Source organism: Lampris incognitus, chromosome 14, assembly GCF_029633865.1.
Source record: "Lampris incognitus isolate fLamInc1 chromosome 14, fLamInc1.hap2, whole genome shotgun sequence".
Lineage (NCBI taxonomy): Eukaryota > Metazoa > Chordata > Actinopteri > Lampriformes > Lampridae > Lampris > Lampris incognitus.
This window is the reverse complement of record NC_079224.1, coordinates 10,940,588-10,962,888: the sequence shown is the minus strand read 5'-3', so window position 1 is coordinate 10,962,888 and position 22,301 is coordinate 10,940,588. Positions and strand designations below refer to the sequence as shown.

Below are 22,301 nucleotides of genomic sequence, written 5' to 3'. Positions count from 1 at the left end.
CTCATGGGAAAGTTTGAAGCCAAATTTTATCGCGAGACTCGGCGAGAACGCCCAGTTCTTATTCTGGCGGTTTTATTGTAACACGTCAATATCCCGAGTAAGTGTCGCCACCTCTGGTCACTAAACGTATGCGGCGTTGCTTACACGCACCATCGACTGCAGTGATTTCATAACGGGTCGTTTACCTTTCAAATTTAAGCGTCCGATGAACCACAAACTACACAATTAAAAAACAGCACATACCCAGGATGTCTGTGAATGTTCTCATTCATCCAGGTCATGGTTATCCATTCACGAACTGAGGAAGCCTCTTGGATGAGAGGCGAAACGTCTTCACGGATATATACCAAGTGCAGTTGCACTTGATTCAACTCCTTTGGACATATACCCAGGACACAAATAATACAATTAGACTTCATATGTCCTCATTGTTCTGTCTTAACTCTTCAATCCATGAAATTGCAAAATCAAGTCTATATAGTCAAAAGGTTGTTGAATAATCCAAACTCTCCTATACAAAGTTTTTCTACAAATACAAAACACTAAGCTCCATTCATTCATGAATTCCTCCTTTTTTCATAAAATGTGACAGAAGACCCACAAGACAGTGTTTCCATATAGTTCTTTATTATATACAACTATAATTAATTATACGAACAATTGGCAATATTATAGTGATATGCTGATAAAACTTGGCAATATTCCTCTGTGAGAGTGATTCTACGGATAGGTGTGTGTAGAGCTCTTCTTATGACATAGTGAGGCAGATCACTCCTCCCAGGGGCTCATGTCTGTGTCGATAGCTACGCAGTTGTAAGCAGCATAGCGCAGCTTCTCCTCACAAACTTTTGCACTGAGGGGAGAGGAAGACAGTCCCTTATTAGGCAACAAACTCATCACATTTATTAATGAGAAAAAGAAACGTTGTGAATGAGGAGGCTAGTGGCATGTCACCTCCCCATTACATTCATGTTAACTTTTCTGCTCTCCACCAGTTTCAAGATTATTTGTCATACATAAAAAGAAAGTTTACACTTAATCCTCATAATGAAAGGCTTGTTTTGCTGCCTCAACAAACAAGTGGGAAATTAAAAGCGCTTATAAAAGTACTTTGAGAAAGAAGTGCAAGAACATGATACAGTCAGTGCAGACTTTGAATATACTTTGTTGGACAGTGTGCTACAGTAGAGAATCCAACAAAGTAAATTATTGACATTATTTACCATTGACAATGTATCTAGTACATTCACTGGTCTGTAGCAATCTTCAGAGCACAGGAACTCCAAATCTATTCCACTTGCACTGTGTGAGGGGTTGGGGCACTCCCAAAACCAATATATGCATCCAAGAAAATGCTTCCTACACACTACCTTTACTTAATTAGAAAAAGTAGATATATATCTTAAAACAATGTAGTGATCCACTTTAGGTATTTAGAAGATAATTAAATGACGTATGACATGAATGCCAATACACTCACTGTCAAAGAATAAAATCAAGGGTGGATGGGGCATTAAGGTTACTCTTGGTGTCTGAGGTTGTGGAGGTCTCACTCAATAAAGTTAGTGATGAGTTCAAGCTACACAGTGAGGTTTATAATGAATGCATGGAGCACTTACCTTGGGTAATTTGGTAAATAAAGGGTACTAGAGCATGTGGAGGATTGTGGAAGTGCGTCTGTCGTTTCAGAGCTACAGGGAGGAAAATCCAGGTTGTAAAAATTGAAACAGAAAGCATTTCTAAAAACCACCATTATATTTTACGTAAATTACTTGGGAGAAAGCACGCCAAATTACCCTTGCTTGTCTGGAAAGATATAGATGGGGGCAGGAAGACGGCTTCTCCCAGTCACAAACCTAAGAAACCTGCTGCGATCCTCTGGAATTGAAGTTCAAAAGGGTTTTGAATGACCAAAAACAAATAGTAACTCAGACCTGACCACACCACACAGAATGGACATGTCAAGCTTAAAGGCTAGAGCACAGCCCAAACAATGACCGGTTAAGATGATGGATTTGTACTCAGGCCTTCTAAAATCACTCACACACACATACACACACACAGTGTGTTGGAGAATAGCTAAACCAAATGAGATATCATATATATGTTATGAAATCAGACAAATGATTTAACAGTGAACTAACCATTGGTGAAGTTCATTAGCGCCTCCCATAGGTACAGCACTCTAACGTCAGTTTGTTCCAGGTCCTCATAGCGTGCTGGGGGAAGGGGTCGGGAAAACATCATCGTTTTACATCTTTATTATTTTTCTGGAGACCTACTCTGTGTCATCACTGCATGTGATAAAGATACATGTACACCTTCTGACTTCGCTTTTTAACCTACTGCTGGGTAAAAATGATTTCTTATGTGCAGCTAGAGATTGAATAATTTCAAACCATCTTGCAATTTCCAACACAAATAATGATAACAATAATAATAATAATGGATTACATCTATATAGCACTTTATCTAGATAGACACTCAAAGAGCCTCACACTCTATAGAACAGTTTTTAATGTGGCAATGAGGCTTAGTCGTGCATTATATTAGATACTTACTGAGTCGCTTCAGGGCCTCCACAGTGATCTCAGGGTCTCCACACACTTTCTTCTCCATTTCCTGCCAGGTAAGCAGGTCCAACACAGCCTGAGGCACCACCTTCAGCAGCCCCGCCTGCATGGCTGCAATCTTCAACATGCACAAAAACAGAAAAACACTCACGAAAGAACAATTCAATGCACTAGCAACCCTCTGAACAAAGCATAAGCATAAATCTTCAATAGGCTTAGACAAAGTGTAAAATAATTTCAAATATGAAAATACCTATAGCCTTAGTAATACATAGTCACTACCAGGACGGCACGAAGCCCAATGTGGGCATTGAGAAAAGCACTTTATTGGTATTGCTCAAATCAACAAAAGTAGATCTTAAAAAAAAAAAAAAAAACTTCGACTACGGTGACAAAAAGATTAGGAATTCTAGTTCTGCTATAAGTTTTGTCAATGAAAGTTTATCCAACACCTTTATGGGGTCCAAACACATCCTCACACATACCTGCTGCTTGCTCTCCTCTAGCCGGGCTTTCTTCAACAGGCGGATGAACTCCGTGCGGTCCTCATAGCGAACCACCACGTTGCTCCCCCCCGGGATGAGTTCCACCAGCTGGCCGTCACTCAGCGGGGTGGTGTAAACCAGCTCCTCGCCAAACTTGAACTCAAATGTCTCCTGGTCCATACACTCCATGGCTTCCAGCAGCTTCACCTGTATACATACATCAAAATTTTCAATGTAAATTTGACATCTCAACTATACAAGGAATCACCATTAATCAACCTGCCTGTGTCTATTCTCTCCCATGTCTGTAGTCAGTGCATGAAGTAGACCAACAAAAGGTGTACCATGGCAGACAGGATGTAATTCTTTCTACTTTAGACCCAGTAGGTACAGGAATATGGAAGAAATGGTAAAGAGAAAGGGGGTGACAAATCATTAGAAATGTAGGCTGAATGTAACATGTCAAACGCAAATCCATGAAACCATCATATGACTAACTTGATCCAACCTCAAGGGGGCACAGGAAAAGTTCTGCTGTGAAGAAATGGAAAGATTTAGCTCACTGCTATAGTTCCAGTCTGGTTTTAGAGCACTTCCTAGTACCGAGAGAGCTCTTGTCAAGGTTACTGATAACCTACTGCTGACGGCAGACAGAGGTGACTGCTCAATTTTAGTTTTTTTAGACTTAAGTGCAGCCTTTGAGGTGACAGCATCAGTATCCTCTTACATCGCTTGGAGACTTGGGAAGGCATCAAGGGCTCAGCTCTTAAGTTTATTATGCTCATACCTCTCCAACAGAACTTTTTCTGTCATTCTGGTTAACTACTTCCTTGATGGCTCAGTTGAGTTGTGATGTCCCTCAAGGCTCAGTTCTTGGCCCCGTTTTCTATATACATGCTGTCTCTTTGTCAGGTTATTCAATATCATGGTGTATTTTGCCATTTTTATGCTGACGACACTTAAGTTTGATGGCACCACTAAAACCCACAGATCCTAGCAGCCTAGCAAACTGTACAACTTGCCTCTGATATTAAATTCTGGATGTCCCAAAATCTTCTTAAATTGAATGATGATAAGTCTGAGGTCATACTGTTCGGTCCCCTTCATTCCATTAGTCCTTTTGGTACTAATCTTGGTGTTCTGTCAAATAGTATTAAGCAGGCTGCTCGAAATCTAAGGGTAATATTTGGTGCCGACCTCTGCTTTGATCAAATCAAAAATGTTGTTCATCATAAATCCGTTCATCTTCATCAGGCACTGACTTCCTACTACTAATGGAATTCGCTCTACTTCAAGAGTCAGTGTGTGCTCCAGCCATTTTTAACTAACAGGACATTTTAAGAATATGAGCATTAGCATTATAACGGTTTTGAAGTCCTAACCAGCACTGAGTCCACTGCAGGGAAATCTTTGCTCCAGCTGACCACCTCTCCTGTCAGCTGCTTCCACACCAGCCCAGGTAGAGCCAAAACCTGCATGGTCAGAAAGGGTTTGGTTCACAAAATTAAATCATCACCATCAATCAGTTTTATTTAGAAATCATGCCAACACTAAGTTGATAATACAGAGAAGGTTTCACCAACCAGGAAGTCTTTTCCTCTGAGAGCTGCTCCCATGAGCTGGCCAATCCACTCAAATTTATGGAACTCTTTACAGGACGGGTTAGGTACGTAGTAGTCTCTGGCCTCTCCAGTGCCCTTGGAAGAATAACAAAGGAAGTCAAAGACATTAGCCTCGTTATAAAACGTGAAGAGAATTTTAATTAGAATGAGAACTCACGTCTCCATATTAGCAAAAAATTATAGATGTCTGACCTAAAGTATGACTTATCATTCCCTATTCTCAACCATTTGGCAGAAAGCAGGGAAACCTCATGGACAGTATGGGTAATTTAGATTCAGCTATTCACCTAAGACGTATGTCTTTTGAACTGTGGGTGTAAACCCACACAAACAGAGAACATGGAAACTCCACAAAGAATCTAGGATTCGCTTGCTCTGAGGCAACAGTGCTAATCACTAGGGCACCGTGTCGCCCATTCTATATACCCTCTAAAACCAACTGAGGGACACAGCAGGCTGAAGCAGGTATTTAGCAGGCTGGATAGGAAGCACCCTGGACAGAATGTCAGCCTGTCTAGGATGCTTCCTGTAGACAGATGCAGACCCCACCATTCCCTTGGATTTTTTTTTTTCTACAAATCTACCTTGTTGTAATGCGTAATGTTGCCCATACAATTTGGAGAAAAGAACTGCATACAATGTGTCGATTACCTGGTTGGATGTTCTGGTGAAGAATGGCAGGGGCATATGGCACTCTGCTGAGCTGGGGCAGAGCTCTTCGGACATGTCTGCCAGGCTGTCCCTGAACCCCCCACCTTGGTCAATGATTCCCTCCGCGATGAACTTGCACTCCCACCACTGGTCGTACCGTGCAGGCCACCTGTGAATCCATTGAGAGAGGTTGAGCTTTCTTTATAGCCTTACACCCATGAGTGAAAATCATATCTTGGTAGTGAATATTGGAAATGAAAGGCTGAAAGATTGAAATATTAGTACCTATAATCTAAAGTCTTTTCATATTTGTCAGATGGTTTGAGCCCCTCATAGACCTACATGGGAGAAGAAAAAAAATCAACCATTTAATATCACTACATTCATAGTCATGATTACACCAAAGGTGACTAGTGAATTTTACACTAATAACTCATAGAGGTGATAAGTATGCTAGTTGGACAGTGAGGAAGTGGTGACATCAACCAGGAAGTCAGTGTTACCTGTGTGAACACTGCATTCTTGCAGCTGGGGTCAAGGGAGGGATTGTCCCTGTGCTCCATGGCCAAACGCCGGTTGATGTACAGGCGGGGCATAAAATTGGGCTTACTGGTTTCCGAGTCCTTCAGGCACTGGGTGATGAGAGCTGATCGGCGCTTGGACAGCAGCAAGAACTGCTTTATACTCTAGTGGGTAGCAATATACAAGTGAATAGTAAAATGAATAAAAACATAAACATGTGGCTCTGGGTGGAGTTGGCAACGGCAGCCTCTATTTCAGTACAAATATTGATGCAGAGTTTCCAGCTGACTCACTTTGATCTGATCGAAGGTACCGAGGCTGTAGTCCCATGCCGGTACCAGGTGGGGCAGCAAAGAGTCCAGGAGCGAGATGAACCTGCAGAGTGAGGGAGAAAACAACCAATTTCGTTGGAAATTTCATAACTTCTCCAACACATGGTGTAATTTTCAAATCCAATTTCACCAGATATTTGTTTAATAAGTAAGTGGTTTCAAGTGTTCTAGTTTATTTTTGGGTTAACTAAAACTTGTTACTCACAGAGATGTTAAATAAGAAAAGAAAAAAAAAATATAAAGTGTCATTAGGCATGTAACATTTCTCTAAATTTTTGCAATCCGAAAAAAAATCTGAATACGTTTTAAAGGTTTTCCACAACTGTAGGGAACTTTGGCATCATGACTGAATCCAACTTTACCTCTGAATGACCAATGCCCTGTGGTAGAGGACATCAGGGGGGGTGCCCTCGAGTCGTGGGTAGCGCACCAGGTTAGAGGACTGGAACACGTCAGCATTCAGGCCCATATCCCTTTCACACGATGACTTGATCTTCAGGCCTCGGATCCGAACGTCTATGCCCTCATCTGGGGTAGCACAGGAGAGAAGATACTATCTTACATTTATGACATCACTGTTCTTTTTGAGGTACTGATGACCTCATTTTTGTTGGACACAGATGTGCTATCAGCTTCAACCCATTTATATATGCTGTACAAGCTTTGGCAGCCACAGCACCCCTCCCAGGCTACATGGAGTAGACACGACATGGAATATTACAGAGTTCACGAGGAGGAGGAATTTTCTGGGTAAATTATTCTGGAATAATTTTTAAGAAACCTTACCCCTACATTCCTCTATCCGGACCTCAATGACAGGTAAGTGTGATGTCATATCTTCCAAAACACACACTTCTCCAATTAGATTGCTGGGGACAAGATAGTTCAGATAGTATAGTCATGATAGTATAGTCAGTTCAAAATGCATATACTCAAACCTCAGATTTGACACATAGCCCAGGTGCTGGTTTCCTCACAACAGTTAAGGTCTTCGGAAACTGATAAGAGCTGCCCACAGATAACTAAATGTAGGACTAAAGGAGACCAGGCCTTCACTATCAGGGTACTTACTCTCAGGATCAGGGTGTCCAAATCACCAGTCTTTTAAGTAACTTAATCCCTTTCCTTCACTTCCACACATGTGCAGGCATGCGTACACACCCACACACACACACAGAACCCTGCTTGTTAACCCAGCCAGGGTTCCCATTAGGGATGTGAACGTGTACTAAAATCTGTACACATTTACACGGTGCAATGTTTGCCGTTTAAACGTGTACATGTTTCAGGATTTCTGTGAATTTTGAAAGCATGTCGGTGCTATACCGCTAGAGATCGCTGTAGCTTTATTATTCCATAGATTCACCGCTATTAAGGTCGCCGATGTCGTATGACACAACTAGGCTACACCATCTACAAAAGATCGATATCTTTGGATGAGTATGCGTTAGAAACTTGCTGTTTTGTTTTTCTGTTGTTGTTTGGGAGCTTACCGCTTCCACGAAGCCCTTCGGCGCGATTAGATCCCGCTGATAAGCTTTCTAATCCAACCTCGAACTTCAGTGGCTTTGTAGGCTACAATAAATCAGTAGTGATATATTTCTTTTGTGGTTATTTATCCATTCATGTTGAAAATAGTCCTTGTTGACATTGACAACCCCTGTTGTGCTTTAGGCTATACAATAATGTGACATCATTATTCATATTCTGACAGACATTTGATTAGCCTATGCATTAAATGGTAAGCATTTTGGTGGTGGTGGGCTTCCTAGAAGGCATAGAGTAACATGGCTCAAGGTACTCCACAAGCCTCTTAAACCCCACATTCGACGATGGACAAGGGCTGCATGTCGAGGGCAGCAACCATTCCCACTATGAAGTTGGTTATCTTTTCGCCCCGCGCCTTGTCACAGCACCTCGCCAAAGCTAGCATCGTCTGTTGTTGTCCCGTTATCTGTAACTTCTCACTCGGGTGTTTTAGTCTGATGTGGTTGACCATGGACCCTGTACTCTCGTTGTAAGCCAGCGCTGTCTGACAAATGCTGCATTTTACTTTATTTCCTTCTCCGTTCTTTAAAAAAAAACAAACAACCACATGGGGCTTCACAGATTTTTACTAGCCGCCATCCCATGCTTCAATCGCGCTCGCACTTGTCACGCAGCCAAGAATGATGACGTGATCACGCATTATATATATATATATTTTTAAAAAACTATACGTTTATCGGTTAGGGATTTTTATTCAACGGTTATGGTTTCATTTCCGTGTAAACATGTACATGTGTACACTGACACACCCCTACTTCCTATCCCCATCCCAATTCTTATGGTTATGCCTTTGCTGGTGCCTCTGCCTATTTCTGTATAACCTTGCCTCAATGTCTTGTTTTTCTTGATTTTAAAACGTTTTGCATTCTTTTTTTTAATTTAAGGACAGTGCTGCACAAATTAAGTCGTTATTGGGCTACTTGCAAATTGACACTTAGTATGTTATCTCCATGAGGAGCAAAGCTGCAGTACAACAATCTATACATCAACTTTTGTTTTAGAAAACACTCACTCATCTATGGTGACATCACTGAGCTTCTTCAGATTGTCTCCCTCTCCTCCGAACACAGTGACTCTCTTGGGCATGTAGTTGTCATCTGTCGAGTCCACTGTCAAAATCAGCTTACTGAAGGGAACAAGAGCAGTGCAGTACATATAAGCAAAACAAACTCCTTTTCAATATGATGAAACTTGACCATCTGAAGAAAGCATTCACCATGGTGAGAGCCCACAAATATTGACATGTTGACAGGGCCCTTACTTGACCACAGTGCCTCTCTTCATGTGCAGGCGGATCCAGTGCTGTCCCTGCATGCCGTCACTCTCCCAGTACGTCTCTGTGTCTCCATCAGTCAGACAGCTGGCACCACCACTGGGGTCCTCCTAGCAACAGAATAAAAGTTTGTTAGTTTGAAAAAGTGTTGTCATTTGTAAAATATACAGTGTCAACAACACCGTACCACCGTTAAGTTTCAGGATCATTGATAGTTTTATGAATGTCAAGTCAATATTTATCAGTACCGGTACCAATACTAGAAGACACAAGGCTCCCTCTACAAATCGCCATAGAACTAACTTCAGTTAAAATTAGACTTAATTTTATTTATTTGTCCTACATATGACTTACTGAACATGAAGAAACTTCGATACTGGTAACACACTGCTTCACACTGCCCAGGTTCTCATCCTCCTTTCCAATGTGGTCAAAAAAGTAGTGCACCAGGTCCTCATCACATTCATATGTCCAGGTGGGCGTCACATACCTTTGCATGATTCAGAGGCAGGGAAGGGAACACCATATTTATTTGAATGTCTTGCGGACAATTTATAAAAAACAAAAAAATCCCAATGTCTAAAATAGCTCTCTTTAACCATTTTGAGTGAATAACCTTCAGTTTGTCCTAATTTGATTAAAACCTTCTAAATAGGATTATATGAATCAGTGAATTTTGTTTTTGGTATTTGCCATCCTAAAGAACTAATGTGAGCGTGTGTAGAGCTGTAACATTCTTAGTGTCTACTACTACTAGTTTCGGCTGCTCCCGTTAGAGGTCGCCACAGCGGATCATACGTTTCCATCTCTTCCTGTCCTCTGCATCTTCCTCTGTCATACCAGCCACTTGCATGTCCTCTCTCACCACATCCATAAACCTCCTCTTTGGCCTTCCTCTTTTCCTCTTCCCTGGCAGCTCCATATTCAGCATCCCTCTCCCAATATACCCAGCATCTCTCCTCCACACATGTCCAAGCCATCTCCATCTTGCCTCTCTTGCTTTGTCTCCAAACTGTCCAACCTGAGCTGTCCCTCTAATATACTCGTTGCTAATCCTGTCCTCCTTCGTCCCTCCCAATGAAAAGCTTAGCATCTTCAACTCTGCCACCTCCAGCTCCGCCTCCTGTCAGTGCCACTGTCTTCAAACCATAACATAGCTGGTCTCACAACCATCTTGTAAACCTTCCCTTTAACTCTTGCTGGTACCCTTTTGTAGCAAATCAATCTTGACCCTCTTCACCTACTCCACCTGCCTGCACTCTCTTCTTCACCTAGTGTATGTATAGAAAAGTGTGCCAAGGTTGATAGCAGAAGGAGGAATGCCGTTTGCTCCACTCAATAAAATGGGATGCCTCATACTCACAACTGACACAAACAGCATGGAGATCGAAATCTGAAAGCACACAGTGTCACACAAGCACACTCACCTAAGCTTCTGGACGGCAGCATAGTCACACTCAGCAACCTTCGGTTTAGAACCCATGTACAGGGAATTCTCCACATCCACCACTTGCTCCCATCTATCACAGGGTTTGTGGTCATAGCCAAAAAGTTGCTGATGTCTGCTCAAAGTCTCTGGTGAATCCACGGGCACCAGCCTGTCACCCCCCTCCGTATGCTTACACACCAGGATCCAGCCCTCCTCCAGCTCCTGGCACACACGATGTTCCTCCAGCTGTTCCTGAGGAGGGAAACAGACACAGGTTAAAAGAAAAACTGATGATGATCAAAACTGGAAAACGCAGCAATGCATAAACTTTGTGTGGCGTAATAATAAAGGCAGATTATACAAGTGAATCAGAACGACTGGCCCGGCAGCACTGGCTTCACTGTATAATAAACTACCCGACAGCAGCGCAGTACAAGGTAATGTGATTGCAACAAGAAGTGAAGAGCTTACTTTATTTATTTTGACCCACAGGCCTTGACTGTTACAGTATTCTTCCCCTGTTGTCCGGATGCATGTCCCTTTCTTTGGTTCAATATTGTACTTGCATAATTTCTTGCTATGGGAAGTCTGGTGGGGGCTTTCGTAGACGGAGACGAGGGTCTTTCCAACGGCGGAGCTGCCGGCAGATGCGCCGGATGAAGTGGCTGACGAATCCTTGCAGAGTTTGAAGCACACCACCTTGGGGACATAACACAGGCTTTCCGGCACAGGTTCGCCCTTCCTGAAACATTCAATGCACTTGTTGAGGAACCGGATCCTCCCCAGCAGGAGGTGAGGGTTGTCGCCCAGGGACATGGTGCTGGTGGACCGGCGCAAAGCTCTCGCAGTCAGCACAGCGGAGGGGTGTCACCTGACATTACAGTTTTTCCAAATCCTCCCTTTGTTGCCCCGGTCGGCTGTGGAGATGTCCCTGTTAGACAAACGAGACAAAACAGAACATTCGCGGCACGCCAACGCTTCAGAGGACACAACCCCCCCCCCCCCGGACTGGGTTTACAGCGCAGCGACTGGTTTTACGGCGTCCACTCTTTCTGGGCTCCTTGCCTGGGCGTGTCCAGAGTCCAAAAGGGCGGAACACGCCGTGCTACGATCAAAACTCTGCAGAAACAAAAGTGTGTGTCTCCGTTTCCGTCCCACCTCGTTTTCTCGGCGAAATAGAAACAGCGCTAGCAGCCCACTGGCGTTAGCGAGCCAGCTGGGCTAGCTAGCACACCGTTCGCTAGCCTACCCCCGGGAACCGCTTAACACAACCGACACCGGGAGTTGAGTTAGGCAAATGTCGGATGAGCGACAAATAGCGCGGCTGTGACGGATACCAAAAGCCGGACGACAGACTCGTCCACGTACCTTTTGCGGTTGACATGAAGGTGCAGCGTGAGGGCTTCCTGCACCAGTCCATACAACATTTGCGGAAGCGCGTTTGGCCCTCCGTGACCGCCGTCACCCGTACTTCAAAATAAAAGTGCGCATGCGCGTTTCTTCTTCTTCTTCTTCTTCTTCATTCGAAAATAAAAGCACACATACGCGTCTCTCCTTCTTCCTCCCCTCTCGGTTTTTATTGGCGGTTGGCATCGGAAACGTCGCATTAACGCGACCCGCTGAAACGTAAGAACTTCTCGGTACCGATTGTTTACGTTGGATGCGCCCAAAGCGACCCCGTTCACACTGTTCATCCTATAAGCCGGTTGTGAGTCGATGCAACTCCTTCCCGTAAGCGTAACGCCTACATCTTCTCCAGATATGTCCACAACACTCAGGTATCGCCTGGCAGCACCCAGCACCATGCTGATTCCGACTTCCCTTTTATTTCTGCTGCATATTTTGTTGCCATGGCAATGAAGGTAACATTTTTTTTTTTTGGTCCATGCAGATATTCTGGTCAGCTCCGTTCCTTTCCTGCGCCGGTTCTTTTTGCACTTCCAATATGTCGCCACTCTCTCAGCAGCTTCGGCGTGCGACAATCCCATTTCTGCCCTCATCTTATTCACTTTCTCTTCCTTAATTCTTTTTGGACACTGTGCTGACCCCCTATCGTGATTTCCGTGGCACTTTCTCAACTTTGCAATTGTAACGTGCATGGATAAGAAGACACGCTGGCCGCTGGCTGACCCTTTAGTCGAGCGGTTAGCGATATCTCCTGCGGTGCGGGCGATACGGGTTCGCCTCCCGGCCACGGCAGTTCCTGTGGTTGCGTTATCCCCCGAATTCGCTACACAATTTTCCACATCGCTGTTTTCCTTCCCTCATCCCCCCCCCTCCATCTTCTGGCTCCATTACATACTGCTGCAACATGTCCGTGTTCTTGACAGCAAAAGCACCTGAGAGGAGCGCTCTCACATGACCTCACCCAGTAACTCACGTAATTTGTCTCATGGTCAATCAGCGCTGGTGCAACAACTCAACAAGCCTTCATCGCCACTGCTCTTGAATTCGCCCGTTTGACATACAGGAGACCACATTACCTTCCGAGAGAGAATTAGATTCAATGGTACTAGTTGCTGTTTACATTTCACCACAAGCTAACGCCAACACAGTCATTAGAGAACTCTCGCAACACACTTCCTCCTTTAAAAACTCCAACCCTGACACGTCTGTCATCGTGCTAGACGATTCAATCGTACCAACCTGTCCCTCGAACTCCCGAACAATAAGCAACACGTCACTCGCCATAGCAGAGAAAACAAAACATTGGATCACTGCCACGTCTCAATTTCGAAGGCTCACCGTGCATTCCCGAGGGAAGTCCGACCACGCGGTGTTACTCCTCATCCCAAAATACACGCACGAGCTCAAATCCATCAAGAGAACATCCAAACCTGTCAACCCCAGGTTCATGGATGCCACTGAAGCGCTTCGAGGGTGCTTTGAATGCACTAATTGGAATAGATTTAGCGCAGCTTGCGACTCCCTCGATGACGTCACGAACAGAGACGTCATACATCAAGTTCTGCGAGGAAATGTGCATCCCTACCAGCACAGTGACGTTGCATGGCAATAAAAAAAAACAAAATCCCGGTTCTCCAAAGAATTACTCCTCCTGCACAAAGGAAAGAACTGGGTGTACAAAATCAGGGACAGGGGTCAACACGGAGCAGCCAAGCATATAATAAGTTATGTGCTGCAATAAGAAAAGCAAAGTCCAGCTATGCAACAACATTGGAACAACAATTCTCTGCCAGTAACTCCAGATTAATATGGCAAACTCTCAAGGAAATGACAGATGACATGACCATGACCATGACCTCCCAGCTAATTAAGTTTTATGCAAGTCCAAGAAAGTTGAATCAGTTCATCTGGATACATTTCAGCCCTCATCTAAGTGTCGGTCTAAACTGACTGCAGGTATCCCCACCCTTATAATCAATACGGTGGCATAACGCCCGCGGACCGACACCAACGACCAGTGTCATATGCAGATATGGGCTTGAACGTTACAGTGGCCACGTGCACACAGAGGGAACGCTTTCAATCACAGCATTGTTAAGATGGCGACAGATGTACTCTTAGGCCCCGCCCCCCCCTCGGTTCAGGGGTGGTCGTTCCCTCTTCACGTAAACGGCCTCTTTGACTCCCCGTTCAAACCAGCGTGGTGGGGTTTGTGGTGCGTCAGGGGCACAAGTCCGAACCATTGCGCCAAAACTGAATATGATGAAATAATATAACTAACTGTAAATTGAAAGAAATTCAAGTTTGGTAGTAAATGTTATAAAGGCGCAAAGTTAGCGAGTACACTCCTTTGAATAACGAGTCTGCATCAGCATATATTTACTTATTTCTTTTCCTTTTTTCATGACGTAATAAGTCCCAAGCGGCCGACTCTACGTCAACGTGGGTCTTGCAAATTCAGGGCTCATTCAAAACGGTAGATGGCGTGTTGAGCCATTTCAAACCCATGTGTGTGTGTGTGTGTGTGTGTGTGTGTGTGTGTGTGTGTGTGTGTGTGTGTGTGTGTGTGTGTGTGTGTGTGTGTGTGTGTGGGCCCTGTGATGGACTGGCGGCCTGTCCAGGGTGTCTCCCCGCCTGCCGCCCAATGCCTACTGGGATAGGCCCTGAGAGCAGGATAAGCGGTTTGGATGGGGGTATGTATAGATATACACAATGTAAATATACCAACTCAGGCTTTAATATGAATTAAATCCCCTTGTTTTTTAGTCATCTGCACATAGAGACAGTTTGTGCTTGTGTCCGTATCTAACTATACCTCTAATGAGAGTTTTGGAACGAAGTGTTATTGCCAGGGGTTCTATGGTGAGGGCAAATAACAAGGGAATTAAAGGGCAACCCTGGCGTGTAAATTTGGTAAGACATGTAATAATAATAATAATCATCATCATCATTACATTTATATTGCGCCTTTCTAGACACCCAAAGAGCTTCACATTGAAGGGGGAAACTCACTTCAACCACCACCAATGTGTAGTACCCACCTGGGTGATGCACGGCAGCCATTTTGCGGCAGAACGCTCACCACACATCAGCTTGAGGTGGAGAGGGCACCAGAGATGAACATCAGCAGTGAAACGTTTCATCACCGTACAGTCACATCGTTCAGTTTACAGCTCCAGAAACACGTTTAAGTGTTTAATACCTCTAGTATTAGTTAAGCGACTGTAGGTAAAAAGGGAAGTGTCTGCAGACCACTTGGGTTTTTGGACCGTTGTCTGGCCAATCCACTAGGCCTGGATATTTTTCAGTAAAAAGAGATACCAACTGGGCGTAGGGAACATCAGAAACGTATTTTGCCTCCATGAAATTGACTGTGAGGGAATCCAGCCAAAGCTATAATTCCTATGGTTCCGAATGTGGCAAGGCATTCAGTCTATCACAGACTACAAAAGCTCCAATAGTGGTCCCACTGTCCATGATGCCTCCCTGCCAGACAAGCTAAATCATTTCTATACCCGCTTCGACAAGGACAATACTGACCCAGCCACAAAAATCCCCAGCCACCCAGAAAACCAGGTGCTCACTCTATCAATCGCAGAGGTCAAAGAATCACTGCGCAGAGTGAACACACGGAAGGCTGCCGGACCGGATGGTATACCGGGTCAGGTCCCCCGGGAATGTGCCGACCAGCTGGCTGAGGTCCTCACAACTGTATATTTAACCTCTCACTGTCCCAATCTAAAGTCCCGGCATGCTTTAAGACCACCTCTATCATTCCTGTCTCCAAGAAACCCACAGCCACATGTCTGAATGACTACCGATCCATAGCACTCACCCCAATTGCCATGAAGTGCTTTGAGAGACTGGTTCTGGCTCACACCAAAAACATTATCCCCCCCACATTCGACCCACATCAGTTCGCCTACCGTCCCAAAAGGTCTACTGAGGGTGCCATTGCCACTGCCCTGCACTTTGCTCTGACCCACCTTGAACTTAACAACACATACATCCGGATGCTGTTTATAGATTACAGCTCTGCCTTCAACATTATCATCCCCGCCAAACTAACCACCAAACTCCTCTCCCTTGGCCTCAACTCCTCCCTCTGTAACTGGACCCTGGACTTCCTGACCAACAGACCTCAGTCTGTTAGGTTAGGTGACCACTCCTCCTCCACCCTTACCCTCAGCACAGGTGCCCCTCAAGGCTGTGTTCTGAGCCCCCTCCTTTTCTCCCTCTTCACCCACGACTGCCTGCCAACTCACCCTTCAAATGTTATAGTTAAGTTTGCAGATGACACCACAGTCATCGGCCGTATCACCAACAATGACGAGACGGCCTACAGAGACGAGATTGAGCACCTCACATCATGGTGTACTACCAACAATCTTGTCCTTAATGTGCAGAAGACAAAGGAGCTGATTGTGGACTTCAGGAGGTCTAGAAGCTGCAGCCACTCCCCCATACACATCAATGGGGTGGAAGTGGAGCATGTTTCCAGCTTTAAATTCCTTGGAGTCCACATCAGCGAGGACCTTTCGTGGCCATTAAACACCCAGGCCCTTGTGAAAAAGGCCCAACAATGCCTGCATTTCCTGAGGAGTTTGAGGAGCGCCCGTCTACCCCCCAAAATTCTCACCAACTTCTACCACTGCACCATAGAGAGCATCCTGACCAGCTGCATCTCAGTGTAGTACGGCAACTGCACCTCAGTAGACCAGAAAGCTCTGCAGCGGATCGTCAAGGCGGCCCAGCATATCACCGGTACCCAGCTCCCAGCCATAAAAGACATTTATTACAAACGCTGCCTTCGAAGGGGTCTGAGCATCAGCAGAGATCCCACCCACCCCAACCATGGACTGTTCTCCCCCCTGCGCTCTGGGAGGCGCTACAGGAGCCTCAGAGCCCGCACTACCAGGCTCAAAAACAGCTTCTTTCCACAAGCTGTTGCCCACCTGAACCTGGCTACCCACTGAATGTCTGCAGATATTTTCAAATATTTTGTACTCCAGCTTTTTTATCTTATTTTTAGCTTTTGGTCTTCATGTGTGTATATCTTATATTGTGTTTGCTGTGTTTGTCTGTGTCTGTCTTGCACTGTTTGGTGAAGCCACAGCCCTCATTTCATTCTTAACATGTGCCTGCACATTGTTTTTAATGACAATATATTGAATTGAATTTTTTGAATTTTATACAGTAGACGCCGTATAAGTCATGTGGAGGAGATTCAGACGGAGGAGCGAGAGGCATCCTGACGCACCGACACAACTGAGACATGAATTGTGCAAAGGAGAATTGAAATCATTATTCATTCTTGTACATTTTATTTATTCTATATTATTTATTCTTAGTCTACACCTGCACATTTTTTTAAATCATGTATCAATTGAATATGGTCTGTTTATATTACTGGGCATCAAAAACATTTAATATCTACTCAGATTTATTATCAAAATTTCACAAATAAAAGTATGAAAAATTGATAATGTCTGTACTCAAACAGAAATATGTTGTTTTAGCCCATTTGTTAACAAAAACAAAAAACAATTGTATGCATCAAATCAGCATTGCTCAAGTTTGATCCCCAGAGAAAAAAGAGAAACAATTTAACTAGAATTTAATTAATCAGAAGTCATCAAGTTATGCATAGTAAAAGGATGATTATTGCCGTCTTTGGTTTTACTGTTATTCTCCCATGTACAGCAGTGTTAACTCTTCATTACTAAGTAAACAATTCAGCACTAAACAAACAACAACACAGGCTTGCCTCGTTGAGGTCACTGAACCAGAGTTTTAACTAAATGAGTGCGTGACCCGGTGTATTGCTATTTAAGGGTCCCTGAAATTAACTTTTTCAAGAGGATTTACATGCCATCTACCAGTGCACACACTAGCCAGCTTGTTGTGACGACATGTTCTCCCCTGCAGCTTGAGTCATGGTCTCTTCTTGCTCTCTCTGACTCCAGACCTCATCGTCACATTTGCCCAGAGAGAGAACACAGACGTCATTCCCGTAAGCATGAATACACCCCTCTTCATCTGTGCTTGAGGAGCAGTCATTCAGCAACGGGAGGCTCCCCCGCCAGAGAACGCCCTGGCCTTCCGGCAGGTTTTCAGCAGCATCGCTCGGGTAGCTCCTAAGAGGTATGTGCTGCGTCGTCAATGGCCCGTCCACGTGCTGGTCCATCTTAAAGTCTTCAGCACTCATTCTGCATGTGGCGAATACACGAGTCATTCTAAAAGTACAGCACAAGCCACGCATGCCATCTGATGGTCACGAGAGCGTGGATGGATGTGTGGTTGCAGGGTAGGTCAGATTAACAGAGAACTTTAAGCTTACGTCATGTTATAGGTGGAGCCCTTGAAGGCCGGTTTGAGACTCTCTGCTGCTGTAGATATGGTGTAAGGGATGGAGAAGTTCCCCTGCAACCAGTGCTTGTCCTTTACTGCCAGAGGCAGGTTTTGGTACATATCGTCCACTGCCAGCATCGATACCTACACACGACAGACACAGAAACCGAATGTTATATGTTCAGAGCTCTCAGAAGTAAACTAAAGCGTAGCCGCGTGGAAACAACCTGGATGTTTCGGTCAATCAGCTGGTTGGTTTCAAAGTCATCGTCATCCTCTCCAAACGGATTAATGATGAGCTCCCCCACCTTCAGAATGGACATACTCGGTCAGGCCCCTCTTCCACAACAAGCACGGGCTTCATTTTTGCCACCGAAGAACAACATGTCGTCTCACCTTGAGCCAGCCGGAGTAGAAGAAGAACTGGAGCAGTGTGAAAACCGGTACGTACATGTCCACCGTGTGGTCCTTATAACCCTTCTCGGGGTTCAGGAACTGTCGGCCAATCAGACAGAAGCCAAAAAAGGAATAAACTGCCACAGTAACTACCTGCGTGGGTGAAGGGGAAAACATATCAATAGATAATTTGCTAATGACCTACTGCTTTTAGGTCCAGCTCTGTCTCTTTACTGAAACAAGTATTGGAGAAAAGGGGGAAAAATAAGACAGGCTAACAAAAAGGGCTGATCGTGGGTTGATGATAAATGGGCCTTGTCTCTTCAGTGTCTACCTGTGTGTAAACCAGGGGGATGCTGATCCAGTCATAGTGGAACAGGAGACTGCACTTGGCCCTATAGTTATTGAGCTCCTGCAAGAAAAGAACAGTAATGGTGGTGCAGATATAGGCTATGAAATATTCAGATTCAATGGCTCTACAGTCAACGTTTGAAAATATTAAAGAAAAATACATGTATCAAAAAGTGACAACTAATACAGCCTCTTGTCCATTTTGCAAAACACAAGAAAAAACACGTACGTCCATGAGCAGTCTCAAAGCTACGTCGTCCCTTATTCGACCTTCCTTCCTCGCTTTGGATGCCAGATTTGCAAACCAAGTCAAAGGTATCCAGTACTTGTTGAAATCAGAGTGCAGCGACTGGAACTTTTTGAGCTCGTGTGATGTCATAAATCCTGCGGAGACATTATACCGTGCAAGATAAGATATGAATATATTTCACTCGCCTGTTATTCAAATTATTGCGTTTATTGTATTTACTAAGTGGGGACGTAGAGTGCAAGCCAGCGAGCCACAGGAGAGTGGGGGCAAGTCAGTGGCTACTGAGGTCAGTGGGTGGATAGTTGGTCAGGTGGGGATTTTACAGTTTTCACAGATTTTATTGAGAAAATGATTCTCAGTTCCTGCACGTGCAAGGGGTGAAGTTGGGGTCAACTGTCCAAAGCAATGGGGGGGGGGGTAGAGAAGAGAGGTGAAGAAGAGAGTGCAGGCAGGGTGGAGTGGGTGGGGAAGAGTGTCAGGAGTGCTTTGTGACAGAAGGGTACCAGCAAGAGTTAAAGGGAAGGTTTACAAGATGGTCGTGAGACCAGCTATGTTGTATGGTTTGGAGACAGTGGCACTGATGAAAAGACAGGAGGCAGAGCTGGAGGTGGCAGAGTTGAAGATGCTAAGATTTTCACTGGGAGTGACGAAGAAGGACAGGATTAGGAACGATTATATTAGAGGGACCGCTCAGGTTGGATGGTTTGGAGACAAAGCAAGAGAGGCAAGATGGAGATGGTTTGGACATGTGTGGAGGAGAGATGCTGGGTATGTTGGGAGAAGGATGCTGAATATGGAGCTGCCAGGGAAGAGGAAAAGAGGAAGGCCAAAGAGGAGGTTTATGGATGTGGTGAGAGAGGACATGCAGGTGGCTGCTGTGACAGAGGAAGATGCAGAGGACAGGAAGAGCTGGAAACGGATGATCCGCTGTGGCGCCCCCTAACGGGAGCATCTGAAAGTAGTAGTAGTAGTAGTAGTAGTAGTAGTAGTAGTAGTAGTAGTAGTAGTAGTAATAGTAGTAGTCCCTGCATGTGCAAAAAATCTTTGACCAAAGCATAAGCCTCACAAAAACAAGAAATATCTTGTAAAGCTACGTAACAATTAATTCACAGAACTGGTGCATGTTGCCTAGTTCTCACCAGATTCCACAATCTGCTCCAAAGATGGGAAACGCTTGCACACTCTGGTGCTTATAGAGCGAAGGATGAGAACGGACGACAAGTTAGCGAATCTCATCAGTGTGCGCCGCAGCAGGCGGCCCTTCTCATCCGTACCGTGGACGTTCCCGGACACGGCCATCATCAGGTTGTCTGGCAGTGGGAAACTGGTGTACTGTCCCCACCATCGATTGAAGGCCAGGGTGACATAGAATCCTGTTGAACCACAACAACATCCTGTAGTTCAGCGCTGAACCTCACGAGGTGGAGCACTGAATGGAGATTCAGGCCAAGTGCGACAGGTAAAAGATACTGACACGTGTCGAGAGGCAGCTCACACCAAAATTTAGTGGGACTCACCCAGCACAAAGGAAACTGGGATGAAGCTGGTGTTGGTAAACTGGTCACAGTACAGGGCGATGCGTTCAAATAGCTCCTGCTGCGTTGGCGTGAGGAGAAACCTGCGGGTCAGATCATCAGATCATCAGATCATCGAAACCTCACTGAGCAGCTTCCCATGGGCACCGTGCTGCTGCAAGACGCGATGTCTGACAGATGTAGTGCTCCATAATTATCAAACAGCCACGAAAAATATCAGGTTGGCTCATACACAACCATTATGCATACTACGAAAAATGCCATAAGGGTATACAATGCAGGATATCGTGAACACACCAACAAGCTATTTTTAAAGTCAAGTGCCTTGAAGTTCAGGGATTTAGTAGAATTTAACGCAGCACAAATAATGTTCAACGCAGGAAAAAATCTACCACCGAGTAGTAAACAAGAAATATTCTCAGATCGAGAAGGAGATTTTAATCCATCCATCCATTATCCAAACCGCTCATCCTGCTCTCAGGGTTGTGGGGATGCTGGAGCCTGGGTTTGGCAGAGAAATAGATCTGAGTATCATCGGCGTAACGGTGGTATGACATGTCTTGAAAGTGACTGAACAAATGACCCAGAGGAAGCATGTATAAAGAGAAGAGGACTGGCCCAAGGATAGACCCCTGAGGGACTCCACATGGCAGGGGAGCTGATGAGAATACAAGCAGTCATTGGGCGGCAGGTAGGGGGACACCTTGGACAGGCCGCCAGTCCATCACAGGGCCCGCCACACAGAGGACAACCCGGGACGACCCCCAAGGTTGGACAGCCCTGGGGCTCGAACCCAAGACCTTCTTGCTGTGAGGCGAACGCGCTAACCACTGCGCCACCGTGCCGCTGGGGAATATACATAAATTGAGAGGGAGATTAAACTTCAGGAAATGATGTGTTCGTACAACTTTCAAGAGCAGTGGCCTTTCAATCTGCAGGGTAAAACAATTTGAACATGGAACTCAAGCAAAGTACAAACATTACACAGTTCAAGAAGAAGTACAAAGGTCTGATTACCAAGAGATAAAGGGATGAGGAAGAGTTGTGTTAACTGTCCAAGTTTCATTTGTCTCTAAACATTTCTTATCATTTCTTTTTGTTTTTATTATTCTTTCTATCACACCGAGTGGATATCTGGGTTGTTATGTATTTTTATTCATTCATTTATTTATCGTCATATATTTCTTTGTTATTTTATTTTTCTTTTCCTCTTTGTAATATAGAGCAGCCGAAGTGTTACTTCCTCCCACTCCTTTTCCAACATGCAGCAAATAATCTGATCCATACGCAGACGTGTTCGCTGAGTTTGATCAAATAATAAAATAATAGATAATAAAATAATAGAATAAAAAATAACAATATATAAAAATAAAATAAAAATAAACAATGAATAAAAAATAAAATAATAAAATAAAATAATAAAACAACAAATAACAAATAACAATATATAAAAATAAAATAAAAAATGAATAATAAAATAAAATAATAAAATAAAAACAATAATAAACAAATAATCTGGTGCATACGGAGATTTATTTGTTGAGTTTGATGTGTGGATTTGTTGATCACTTCAGAT

The 22,301-nt window shown here is 44.4% G+C and overlaps 2 protein-coding genes across 6 annotated transcripts in view; both read right to left on the bottom strand.

Annotated features, from left to right (window-relative positions):
* Nucleotides 1–615: 615 nt before the first annotated feature.
* hectd3 (HECT domain containing 3) lies at nucleotides 616–11,853 on the bottom strand. The gene is made up of 20 exons (XM_056293261.1): nucleotides 11,804–11,853; nucleotides 10,907–11,366; nucleotides 10,434–10,687; nucleotides 9,361–9,496; nucleotides 8,995–9,116; nucleotides 8,746–8,859; nucleotides 6,972–7,054; nucleotides 6,548–6,713; nucleotides 6,147–6,228; nucleotides 5,835–6,017; nucleotides 5,617–5,669; nucleotides 5,332–5,500; nucleotides 4,642–4,755; nucleotides 4,441–4,530; nucleotides 3,059–3,265; nucleotides 2,562–2,691; nucleotides 2,145–2,219; nucleotides 1,797–1,878; nucleotides 1,620–1,691; nucleotides 616–853 (listed from the first exon to the last, which is right to left on the bottom strand). Exons 2-20 carry the CDS (start codon nucleotides 11,249–11,251, stop codon nucleotides 769–771), a joined length of 2,562 nt encoding a protein of 853 aa, XP_056149236.1. The 5' UTR covers nucleotides 11,252–11,366; nucleotides 11,804–11,853; the 3' UTR covers nucleotides 616–768.
* A 5,321-nt stretch (nucleotides 11,854–17,174) lies between these two features.
* The window catches only part of best4 (bestrophin 4), a 13,942-nt gene continuing 8,815 nt past the window's right edge, over nucleotides 17,175–22,301 (bottom strand). For 4 of the 5 annotated variants that reach the window (XM_056293475.1, XM_056293473.1, XM_056293474.1 and 1 more), the window contains exons 3-10: nucleotides 20,708–20,808; nucleotides 20,330–20,563; nucleotides 19,170–19,324; nucleotides 18,924–19,001; nucleotides 18,590–18,742; nucleotides 18,421–18,501; nucleotides 18,183–18,337; nucleotides 17,175–18,051 (exon numbers count right to left, since the gene is read on the bottom strand). In XM_056293475.1, coding sequence (XP_056149450.1) covers nucleotides 17,733–18,051; nucleotides 18,183–18,337; nucleotides 18,421–18,501; nucleotides 18,590–18,742; nucleotides 18,924–19,001; nucleotides 19,170–19,324; nucleotides 20,330–20,563; nucleotides 20,708–20,808 — 1,276 coding nt within the window. In that variant the 3' untranslated portion in view covers nucleotides 17,175–17,732. The remainder of the gene's footprint in view (nucleotides 18,052–18,182; nucleotides 18,338–18,420; nucleotides 18,502–18,589; nucleotides 18,743–18,923; nucleotides 19,002–19,169; nucleotides 19,325–20,329; nucleotides 20,564–20,707; nucleotides 20,809–22,301) is intronic. The other variant, XM_056293477.1, reaches the window with a different exon arrangement.